At 47.0% G+C, this 12,991-nt stretch overlaps 1 protein-coding gene across 1 annotated transcript in view; it reads left to right on the top strand.

The window, feature by feature from the left end:
• The window catches only part of MET (MET proto-oncogene, receptor tyrosine kinase), a 125,865-nt gene that overhangs the window by 75,755 nt on the left and 37,119 nt on the right, over positions 1-12,991 (top strand). Inside the window, exon 15 of the mRNA XM_068111965.2 lies at positions 1,765-1,995. Within this exon, the coding sequence (XP_067968066.2) occupies positions 1,765-1,995 (231 nt within the window). The remainder of the gene's footprint in view (positions 1-1,764; positions 1,996-12,991) is intronic.

The raw sequence follows: 12,991 nt of genomic DNA on the forward strand, positions 1-12,991 counted from the left end.
TCATGTACGTATGTAACATGATATAGATAAATTCAACTTTGGAAAGACTTGATTTCAACAGCATGTCTCAAAACACAATATATAATTCGTCTTGTATGTGACATGGCACAAATGAATCGTATTATGTAATACTAGCAACGGTACACGCCCTATGGCGGGGCTTCAATTGGGAAGCCCAAATGAAAAGGCAAAATATCAGAAATTGAAGGCTTTTTTTATTTTGAACGATTCATATAAACATCCGTTGAATCATGTCACACGCAAATCATCAAAATTTAAACAGTACATGGCGCCCATTTTGAAAAAAGATTGAATTCTGCAAAACGGAAGCGGCCGCTACACGTCTTTCTCAGTCGCACGTTTATGTGTGAAGAGTGCGCGCCGAATCTGTAACACGGAAGCGGCCGCTACACCTGTTTCTCAGTCGCTTTGCACACGCTGCCATGTTACTTCGGAGCCGCACGTTTATATAGGAAGAGTTCGTCAGGAGTCGATCTACTCTCTCCTGGTACGTAGAATAAACAGTATTTGTAGAATTTCAACAAAAGCCACCACTGTTCATATCGGTAAATATTATTCCATCGTGTTTGGAAAAACTGGAAAATTGGAAAATTGGAAAACTTGGAAAAACAATATAGCCTATTTTACTCCCAGGGGTCCCAGGAATACCCACCCAAAATATTGTTGCGATCGGTTGAGCCGTTTTTGCGGTACCTTCGAACGGACGGACGGACATTTGGTGAATTATAGTAAGATTGTACAGATGAATTCACCATCCACAAGAGAGAACTGAAATGTTAAAACACAATATATATATATATACACCTAACCAGACCCCTCCATTCACAAAAACACAAAAAATCTGCACCAATCAATCCACCATGGCCTGGCTCGTAAGCAGGAGATAGTTTGCCATTGCTTCGACAAGAGCCCAACAGTGCACGATTTCCTATCCTGATAAAACAATTTCGGTCAAAATGCTGGTGATAATTCACCTACTCTATTCTGCTTATAATTCTTCCCACATAATGACCATCTCACATCGGCTTATACATGGTCTTCCAGTTGTTCCTGTCACCCTTGGTGGCTTAGTTGTGCAGGATGAGCCCCGAGCCCCACACCTTGTCGTCTCACCTGTCAAACTCATGCACTTCAGATTCCGAAATGATGGTTCTTGGCGCATCTATACAAGCAACCTTTCAGATTGTCTCACTACCAGGAAGTCAAATTTTGGAGTTTAACAATGGAAGTGTTTTCCAGTATCATGTGTTTGAGTTGTTGAAGTAGCATATTTTAAAAACGTTTTTTGATCTGCTTAAATCTGTTTTTTGTTCTGTGTATGTGGAAAAATATACATTTTGAGCTTTTGATTCCTCCCCTTGCATGTGGATGGTTGTTGCATTTGATGTGTGATGTGCTCAAGTAATGTCATCGGATACAATACAGGCAAGATGGGCAGAATTGTTTTTTCCTGTTCAGTTAGTCTCTTCCATTTTCCCGCATTTAAAGTCCTGCAGATGTTGTAATTCCAGGTCCTTAAATGTAATTCCAGGTCCTTAAATGTAATTCCAGGTCTTTAAATGTAATTCCAGGTCCTTAAATGTAATTCCAGGTCCTTAAATGTAACTTCAGGTCCGTTATACTCCAGCTTTGCTTTCCCTGAAATGCATGGATGTTGTTGGTCTCTTTCCCCTGGCTCTAAAGTGGTCATCTATATGGCTCTGTGGATATTGATTTTACTGGCCGATGTTTTTGTTTTTGTAGATTCAAATATTGAGCCTGGTGTGAACGATTCTCTGCTTAATAATTCAGCACTTGCGGAAATCTCATCACCATTCGACTTTGGCACTGCTGTTGTGGGTGAAGGGGCACCTGGATTTGGCCAGCATGGAGCAGACACTTCACCAGGTCCTCTTGCTCCAGAGCTGCTGCACGAACTTCGCCACTTACTTGTGCCAAACGAATACCTGCAAATTGACAAGGTCATTGGCAGAGGTATTATCAGGTGTACCAGCCTGGGGCTGAGTATCCATCACACCAAATTGTAAATCAGCTTGGCTATCGTTCCCATCTGAAACAGTGGCTTATGATGTCCTGAACCCAGGTTCAAATCCCGTGTACTAAGTGTGTTTCTCCATTGCCTACAAATGTCCTTGCAGTTTACATAACAGCACACTGATGTCTACAAACAACAACAACAACAACAACAGGCATTTTAAGGCCATTTTCCCTACTAGAGCGGGGGTTAGCCTTGCGGTCCCCATGACGATCTTCTCCATTTTGCCCTATTTTCTGCATCTCCCCTTGTTAACCCCCTTGCCCGCATTTCTTCTTCCATCATCTTTAGCCAAGTCTTTCTCGGTCTTCCCCGTCCTCTACTTCTTTCTACATTCATTTCCATCACTCTTCTCAACCAGTCACTTTCATCCTTCCTCAACACATGACCAAACCATCTCAAACTGTTCCTCTTTACAGCATAAATCACAGGCTCTATTCCCATCATCTTTCGTAATTCATCATTTGTCTTCCTCTCTCTTAACGATACTCCGCACATCCACCGAACCAGTCGCATATCCACCCTTTCCAGCCTTAGTTGCTGCTCTACATTCATTACCCATGTCTCGTTCCCATAAATCATAACACTGCTCACACATGCAGCCTACACCTTTCCCTTCAGCTTCAACGACACTCCCCTCCTCGTCAACACGCCACTCAGTTCCCGAAAATTCTTCCATGCACATCTCACTCGGGCAAACCGTTGCCGAGTCTGATCCACCTTCTCCATTCAGCATGTCTCCTAGGTAACAAAATGTTTTCACACCTTCCAGCTTCACGCCGTCTCCAAGATCCAACTCAACATTTCCTCCATCTGCAGCTCTCTCTGTGCACACCTTACATTTGAATGTAGCTGCCACACTGGTTAATGACCCTCTCAGTCCACTACATTTTTGATGAACCCACTCAGCGCACATTGTACATTGAATGGAGTTCACTCCGACACCCTTCCTGCACAGCACTCGGCCACTTCCCAGTTCTTTCCACCTCACCAAATGCTTTACCACTTGCTATCACCTTCGTCTTTCTGATATTCACCTTCAGACCTTTTGTCTCCATACATTCCTTCCACTTGTTCATCTTTTCCTTCAGTCCATCCATACTCTCCGCAATCAACACCAGATCATCTGCATACAACAACTCCCACCGTAAACCCTCCTTTACGTTTCGAGCCAGCACCTCCATCACAGCTACAAATAGTAGTGGACTTAGTACCGACCCCTGATGCACTCCCACCTTCACCTCAAACTCCCGTCCTTCGTCCTTACATCTGTGTGTACCCTCTCGTACATTGCCATCACTACTCTGATCAACCATTCCTCCTCTCCTAACTTCCTCAATGCCCATGTCACTACTTCGTGTGGAACCCTATCGAATGCTTTCTCCAGATCAACAAACACAAGAAACAACTTCTTCCTCTTCTCCATATACTTCTCCTGCAAATGCCTTACAATAAAAAGCGCGTCTGTCGTTCCTCTTCCTGGCATAAATCCAAACTGCATTTCGTCGATCTTCACTTTCTTCCTTGTCCTCCTCTCCAACACCCTTTCCAATACCTTCATTCCATGCTCCAATAACTTTATTGCTCGATACGAGCCACACTCCAGAGGGTCACCTTTCCCCTTGTATCGAGGGACGAGTGTTTCCAACTTCATCATCCCACCACCATGTTTACGAGTGCCTCGGTGGTCCTTTTGTCCATCCACTAACCTCACCAACGGCTCCCAACAGACTATCTTTCATTGACATCCAACCACTTTCAAGCTCAACCACATCATCCTCTACCATACTCAGCCTCTCTTTTAATGCCCCCTTCACTGTCAGCTCTTTCAACCTCCACACCTTCATTCTCGGTTGGTACTTCACCCGCCGAACTCTCCTCACACTTTTCACCCTTATTTCGCAGACAACTAAGTGGTACTGTGAAACGGCCTCCTCCCCCGGGATCACCTTTTTGTCCCGGAGGTGCCCCCTATCTTGCCTACGCACCATGAGATTAGTCAACAGTTGTCGTCGACCCACCTGACGTGTATGTAACAAGCTTATTATCCTCTTTCTGGAACTGAGTATTACAAATCAACAAATCAGCTCCATCAGCAAACTCCAAAATCCTTTCACCTTCTCCATTTCTCACACCATATCCGTAACCCCCATGAACTCCCTCAAAACCGTCCATACTCCTTCCCACATGTCCATTTGGGTTTCCTCCTCCTCCCACAACAACTTCTTCATCTTTCACGTTTTCCATCAGCTTCTCTATTGCACACCAGAACTTGTCCTTCTCTTCATCGCTCCGACCGACTTGCGGAGCATATCCCGAGATGACGTTCACCAAGAGCTTTCCAATCATCATTTTCACCATCATCAACCTATCACTCACTCTAGTCACACTCACCACACTGTCTACAAACTCCTCAGAAAACAGGACACCAACACCATGCACGCCTTCCGGGCACCCGTGCCACATAAACTTGTATTTCTGTCCCTGCCTACCCTTCGCCATTCTCACACCACTTCCCTTCCATCTCGTCTCCTGCACACAACATATGTCCACTCTTCTTCTGACCAATGCTTCCACCACTTCTCCTGATCTCCCTGTCATTGTCCCTACATTCCATGTCCCAAACCTCAGAAACCGATCTCCACGTTGGGCATCAGACGTTTCGTCGTCATAAATGGAGTGATTTCCACCCTTGCTTCGATCGGGTTCCCCACCTTGAGTTTTGACTAGAGGGAGTGGGGTCCCCCACGGGGTACTTCGGGCTGTACCCTGCCCATATGTAGTTGTAATTGTCATGGTTCCCTTTTTGAGGCAATGTTTTTTTTAATGGCCGGATGCCCTTCCTGACGCCAACCCTTTTTAGTCGCCTCTTACAACACGCAGGGATACGGTGTACCTATTCTAAACCAGGGTCCACAACAGACACTGATGTCTGTTGTCTAATAATTGCTTTGTCCTGCATGTAATTTATGCATATGCGAGATTATCAGACCAATCCTTACCTTTAAACATTGTTAAAAAAAATAAATTAATACCTAGGGCATTCCACAAATTTCTGACATACTTCAAAAAAAAAATTATAGAAAAAAATAAATATCGAATATATAAAGCTCATTCTTGCCACTCACTACTGACTCCACTGTTAATGTTTGCTACCTTCTGGTGACGTAGAAAGATGAAATTTTGCGTGCCAATGGACATCAAAGCCGGTACACCGGGAAAAATCACAGAACTGTCGGAAAGCATCCGTAAATGAAAATTTACATTAAAAAAAAAAACGGAATTGCCTGCGTTTAAAAAAAAGAAGAAAAAAAAGAAAAAGAAAACCAAACCTCAATCGAATCTAGCATTTGAAAATTGTCATTTTGATAACTGTAAAATGTGAAATTGATATCTAGCAGGAGGCCGGTGATGCTTGCCTATAATCATAAAGCTTCTATGTGTTATGTACCTATGTACGAGGCATAGTCCGTTATTGAATAACCCACTACTGTATGTATGTGCATATATATATACAGACTTGGCATTTAATATGGAATATTTTTTTTGTGGGGGTGAACTTACTTTTCAAGATGACGTAGAACCAAAAGTTCATTGGAATTATGTTGAAATTATTCTAGATTTTGTTAATGTGACCTTTAAAAGAAACAAAAACCACATTCGACATTTCGAAGCAAATAAATTGATCCTTGAAAGTGATGTAAACTGATAGCGAACTCAATTCACGGACAGTACTGTGTTAAACTTCTGTACATTTTCCAGAAGTATCTCTTTATTTTGCACATTAGCCAAAAAAAATTTCAACAAAAACAAAAGCTAAATGATGACAGGGATTACGGACAGTAAAATTACAGTTCAGTACTTCGTGTAACCCCCACGAGCATTCAAGAGAGCACGTACACGTTGAGGCATGCTGTTCACGAGATTTGCCAAGGTTTGCACAGGAATCGCTTGCCATGCAGTGACAATAGCCTGCTGCAATTCACGCACAGAGGTCGGCTGCTGGTCCAAGTTGTCGATTTGACGCGTTAATTCTGCCCACAAGTTATCTATCGGATTCATATCCGGGGACATGGCAGGCCACTCCATATGATCTACACCATGGTCAGAAAGAAAGTGTTGGATCATGCGAGCACGATGAGGCCATGCATTGTCATCTTGGAAGACGAAGTTTCCTTGAAAGGCTGCACGAGCAAATGGAAGCAATGTTTCTTCCAGAATGACCCTGTACTTGAACTGGTTCAGGTTTCCATTCAGAACAACCAGGTCAGTTTTGCCCCCTGCATGAAAAGCAGCCCAAACGGTCACCCCACCACCTCCAGCTTGGACTCTTGGCACTATACAATCTTTGTTGTAGGCTTCATGCACTTGTCTGCGCACTCGGACGCGGCCATCTTGATGATAGACCAGAAATCTAGACTCGTCAATGAAGATCATGTGATTCCAGTGTTCTGGCTGCCATTGACGGTGCTCTCTGGCCCACTGCAATCGGCGCTGGCTGTGTTGTCTGGTCAGGCGTGGCTTTCTCAGGGGACGCCTGGCACGATAGCCTGCTTGAACCAGTCGTTGGTTGACTAGCCTTCTGGATACAGGCACATTTGTCAGTTGCTGCCACTCAGCCCTAAGCCGATTAGCTGACTTGGTACGGTCATTGCAGACTAACCAGTGCAGCTGGCGATCATCTCTCCTTGTGGTTCTGCGTCGACGTCCTGGCCTCGGTATTGGAGTAGGGACACCCCTCTGAGCATTTCGTTTCAGGATCTTTGACACCTGACTTTGAGTGATGCCATACTGCCGAGCAATAGCACGCTGTTTCATGCCAAAATTTCGTAAAGCCACCATTCCATGACAAACAACATTGTCAAGTTGACGGACCATCTCCAGAGGAAGCGGCAATAACTTTTGTAGACGTGCAGCAGTTGTTTTCCACTAATACAGAACGTAACAACCCTTGTATACCCGACTGTGAAGCCAATCGTCAAATGTACCTGTCCTTACATTTTGTCACGCCACCTGTGATATAATCCTGTTAAGGACTTCTTGCTGCGAAAGACAATCAGTGGCATGGTTCTTTCAACAAAGACATCACCGAAGGGTAAAATAAACTCACCAGATTGATATCCTGAGTTCAGAAAGTAAACCCAAGTCAAGAAAAAAAAAAATTCCATATTAAATGCCAAGTCTGTATATATATATATATATATATATATATATATATATATATATATATATATATATATATATATATATATATATATATATATATATATATATATATATATATATATATATATATATATATATATATATATATATATAATTATATATATATGCATATAATGCATTTCTGCTTATTCACACACACATACGCATGCATATACTTACGCCAACATTCGGGGTCTGCCGAATATATATATATATATATATATATATATTGTTGCGAATATGGAATTTGGCCTCCATATCCGCTTGTAAATATTCCCCTATTTTCTCCAATACTCCCCAACTTTCCCCAATCCCCCATTCCCTAGTCCCATTGCATGTAAATAACAATCAGTAGAGCCGACCTCCCCCTTATTCCCCCATTAAATGTCGTGCCCAGGTCCACCGCACCACACGTAGACAACTTTCGGACATCTTCCTAGTTATTCTTAATCTATGTCAGTTAAGGCCTCGTTTCCATTAATTATGACTCTTCGTTGCACCAGAATGTGATTATATGGCATCAGTAGTGAGTTTAGGACCTTTCCCATACCTCCTCCCATCTTCTTCCCCAAACAACAACAATAACAACAACTACAACAACAATTACAACTACAACTACGACTACAACAACAGAGGGGCGGGGAGTGTGCGTCCTCACACCGGCTCGGTTACCCGCCATGACCATGCGCTCCACGGCGTTACCCTGAAGGGGCTGGCTGTCAGCTCCTCGTCAGGGGCGGAGCCAGTAACCCCCCCACGCACCCAATGAGAAGCAACGTGCCGATTCCATCTGGGGCGGAGCTAACGAGCCGAGGGCGTGTCACTCCCCGCCGGATATACGCGGCCCCGCGCCGGATGTGACGTGAGATGCGCCTCAGCTTGGAGAGAGAAGCCACCGCCACCCCCAGCGCGACGATACCTCCCCGCATCTTTGGACCGGACCGGACCGTACTGTACCCTGCCCCGAGCCCAGGAGGACCTGGAGCCATCGATACCTGCCTTTCCTAGCCATCAAACCCCCGTGTGAGTCAGCCGTTGTCCCGTTTGTCTGTCGTCTGTCCGGGGTTAATATAAGAGTGTGTCTAAGTGCCTGTCTTTCTGTGATTATACGTCTAGCCCCTGTAATCTGACCTTTCCGTACGAATATAATCTCCTCCGGAGGTCTTGAGAATTGAAACCTTGGTGTCGTATTGTGTTATTGTAATCCAGCCGGGTGTCTTCTTTTTCTTATTGAGCCAGCATCGCGCGACTAGTCAACGTTCGGGCACAATCGGGTAACTTGTGCAGACGTGGTCATACCATAAAACCGCTCGGTAAATAACATCCAAGCCACGTCTGTAACGATTGGTGTCGAGGAGTGGAATTCGAACCCGGGACTAAATTTATTAGGCCCAAATTGGTAACAAGTAGAATCGATTCGGAGCGCGTTTCCCGCGCGAAATTATAACGGCGAAATTTGAATTTGTTTTACGAAAATAAAAATAAAAACCGAATTTTGAAAGTCGCGCTATGGCGGGTCAAGACGGCTGGGGTCCGGTAAAGGAGAGTGAGGTAGGGTCGATCCAGGACCAAATTGAGGGACAAGAGGAGAGCGAAGCAGTGAGGGCGGCAGGTTCGCAAAATAGCGCCGTCACGCACGAAGTAGCAGACGCGCGAAATGGCGCCTCGCTGGTCACCGCGCCGGCGACCGTGACAGCGCCCCTGGTGGATTTGGACTTGTTTTTTTTGCAAATAAAGGCCCTTATGGCCCAGACTAACGAGCGAATGGAAAAGAATAGTGAGCAATTGGGAGACCAAATTAGAGGTTTGAAAAGCAGTATGGGGGTAATGGGGAACCGGATGGATGCTCAGAGTAACCAATTGGGGGTAATGAGGGACGAAGCGAGGGGTACCGGTGAGGGGTTAGACAATAATTTTAAGGGATTAGACAAGAAATTTGGGAAGTTAGACAATAATTTTGAGGGGTTAGACAACGGGATAAAAGAAGTGAAAAATGGGTTAATGGGGGTAGAAAATAGAATGGCTGCCCAGGAGAATCAGATAGAGGGAGTGAAAACTGGGTTAGAGGGGTTAGAAAACAGTATGGAAGGCAAATTGAGGGACATGAGGGACCAAGCGGAAAGGGAAGTTAAACAAATGGAGCAGCAGATAGAGGGGGTCAGAATGGGGGTAGAAGCCAAACTGGATGCTCACAGGGAGGAAATGGAGCAGATGAGGGTGGCATCTGGGCAGGAGATGCAAGTGATGGGAGAAGAGATCAGGAGAGGAGTGAGTGAGGAGGTCGGAGGAGTGCGCGAGGAGGTGAGGCACTGTGAGGAGCACATGGAGAAGGAGGTGAGAAAGGGGACTGTAAAGTTACAAGGGGGAATAGAGGTCCTGACGCAGGAGGTGGAGCAGCTGACGGTGGGACAGACGGAGTTAGTGGAGCAGGTTCAAAGGAACACTGCGGTATTAGGAGGTTTAAAAGCGACACAAAACGACATAAAAAACGACTTGATAGCGACAAAGAGGGAATGTCAGATGGTACGTGAGGGACTGACAACGAGGTTGGACGAGGTGATAGAGGTAATGGAGACGAAGGACCGGCAGGTGAGGACGCACCTGGAAACGGTCAAGGTAGCCTTAGAGGACGAGCTTGAGGAGACGTACCGGGGAATAAAAGAGGTGAAGCACAAATTAGAAGAAGTGGAAGAAGGGATGAGCGAAATTAAGAAGCGACGGAGAGGGGATAAGAAAGAGATAAAAGAGGAGATAAAAGAATTGGTCCAAAGTCTGTGTTTGGATCGTGATGATGTGCTCATTAACCGGATGAGGGATTCGCAGGTGATGGAGGAGAAGCGAAGAGGAAGAGGACCCGGTGTAAGTGGTGACCAATATGGTCGTGCGTATGATGCGCCAGGGGATTTAAGAAGCTTGGGGATTGGTTTGGATCCGGGTGTTCGTGAAAGGCCGTTGGTGAAGTGTGCGACAGGTCTGGTGAGCGAAAGAGGAGGTGTGCGAGAAAGTCCGACTCTGGGGTGTGTGAGGAAAAAGTGCGTGCCAAGGAGTGAGGGTGCTGGCGAGAGTGAGTCGGTCGTAGCGTGTGTGCGAGGGAGCACATGGAAGCGCGGTGTGGTGAGTGTTACAGAGGGTGTGACGGGAGAGTGTGCGCAAGAGTGTGCGCGAGAAAGGTGTGTGACGGACAGGTGCATGAGGAAAGAGTGCGCTGTCAGAAGTAAGGAAGAGTGTCCACCTGTGGTGAGTGTTACAGAGGGTGTAACGGGAGAGTGTGCGCGAGAAAGGTGTGTGACGGACAGGTGCATGGTGAAAGAGTGTGCTGTCAAGAGTAAGGGTGAGTGCGCTGTCAGGAATGGAGGTGGAAGTAGTGAGAGTGACATGGAGCGTGAGTTAGTTGTGACAGGTGAGCGAGGATGTACACCTGGGATGGAAGGATGCACACCTGGAATGGTAGAGCGTGAGTGGGAATGCACGCTGGAGTTGGTGGTGAGGCACGTGGTTGGGTGTGCGAATGAGAGCACACCTGTGATTGTCACAGAGGAGGTGACAGAGGAGGGGGCGCGAAGCGGTGTTTTGGTGAGGTGTGCGACCAACGAATGTGTGCCAAAGTGTTCGGTGGTCAGGTGTGTGACCAAGGCTGTGAGTGGAATCGGTGTACCTGGGTGTGTAAGGAAAGGTACGAGGAGCATGGGCACGGCTGGATGTGTGAGCAAGGAACGGGCTGCGGGGTGTAAGCGTCCAGGTGAAGCATCGACGTTAGACGGGGTAGAGTTTAGAACGACTTATAGCCGAGTCGGGCCCTCGGTGCGTGCCGGGCCTCGCTTTGAACGGCCGCGTCCAGGCTCCACTAGGCGGAGCTGGCAGCCCAATAGAAAGGGTCGTCATGGCGACCACTTTTTGGTGAGACGTGCCGGCAGGTCTAGATCGGGGCATTGGATGGCTCCACGCCGAGGTGGTGTGTGGGATCTCGGCACGGGTAAGCCCCCGTCCCTGCACCGAGTGCCGGACGTATCCAGCCGCTGGCACAAAACGACCCGCATTCATTGCTCGGCTTTACGAAGCCGGGCTTTGGACAGGAATTGGCGCACCGAGAGGTATTAGTGAGTCGACTGGGTGATGAGGTTAGTGTTTTGGACCCAAAATTAGAGAAAAACAAAATTTGATGATTGGCAAGGGATTGGCAGTAGTGATTGGCAGATGATGGGCAGTGATTGGCAAATTTTTAATTTGTTGAAATTTGATGTGCAAAATTGGTAGTGAGAGACCCCCGATGTGGTGGGATGGCATCCCTGCCACCCTTCCCATGGGGGGCGAAGGAGCAATAGTTTATGGGGTGTATGGCAGTGAAAACTAGCCCGGGTGGGTTAGGATATGGTGTGTAGGGATCTAGAAGAGATTGACATTAGGTAACGTTAAGTTTAGTTAGTGACTGATACCTGTAGTGGGGACGCAGGTAGATTAGTGTGGATGATAATGACGTGGGAGCGCAATAGTTTAAAGGGACGACTGGGAAGCGCAAGTTTCAGAAGGGAGTAGTTAGCTGAGATGATGCTGTGTGTGTGAGGATTGAACAGGTGTGATTGCACAGGTGTGCAACTGGACAGGTGTGATTGCACAGGGGTGCATCTGGACAGGTGTGTGGAGCAGTGTATGAGTAGTGAGTGTTGTGGATCAGCGCGAATGCGCTTGGGGAGAGAAGGGTGCAGGTGGCACCAAGTGTGAGAGCACAGGTGTGCAAGTACAGGTGTGTGGAGAGAGTTGGAGTAAGTGGTACGGAGTGGTGTGCATGGTGCGAAGGTGTGAATGGGGGAAGAGTGGACCCCCGTCACGGATACCCGGGGCGGGTAGTGTAAGTGTTAGGTAGAGGGTGCAGGTAAATTGTGGTTGGCTATTGGCATTTGTGGTGCGGTTGCAGAATGGTGTTGTGAATGGGTGCATTAGTGTTGTGGAAATGGCTGGGCGTGTAGCCTGTTAGTGTGTGTAGTTGGTTGGGCACTCCACCACTGTGAGGATGTCGGCCAGGTGAGGCCGCAGGTGGGCTCTGGGAGCCGGTAGTTGTGAGTGGGTGCCTGAGGATCCCGGGTGTGGATCGGGCAGCCCAGTGCCAGAGAGGGCACCGAGTGGGGAGAGTGCCAGAGGGCCTTCCCCAGGTAGTTAGGTTAGGGTGAGGAGCAGGTAAGCTCGGAGGCAACTGCAGTGGTGGAGGTGTGCAGGTGGGTAGACCCACTGGGAGAGGTACACGCCACAGCCCAGAAATTGTGCGAGGGCACCGGGAGATGAATCGGGGGAGTGAGACCCCAAATTGAAGAGCACCACAGTTTGGCCAATGGGAATTGGTTTTTAGAACCCATAGTGTAAGAGGGCCAATGGTTTGGCCGGAGGAAGACCCCGGGTAGTGTAAAGTTGTTAAAGTCATTTAGGAAATAGTTAGGATTGATGAACCTGTCGCACCATACGCAGCCACTTACCTGTGGTGATGATGATGACTCCACACCTGTGTTTTCTTTGTTTGTTGCAGGAGATGAATTGCTGTGTGGGTTGGTGAGACGCATCACGACGTGGATGAGACATTGGGGTGATTCCATCTCTCCCTCCTTAGGAGGGACTGATGATGAGTTGGAGATGGCAAATTATGATGTTGAGTTGGAGATGGCAAATTTTGATGAGAGTTGAAAATGGCAAATTTGATTGGTTAGGAGGGAGAGAAGACGAATTTGGTATATGGGAGGAACG

Source organism: Myxine glutinosa, chromosome 4 (assembly GCF_964187855.1).
Source record: "Myxine glutinosa chromosome 4, kmMyxGlut1.1, whole genome shotgun sequence".
Classification (NCBI taxonomy): domain Eukaryota; kingdom Metazoa; phylum Chordata; class Myxini; order Myxiniformes; family Myxinidae; genus Myxine; species Myxine glutinosa.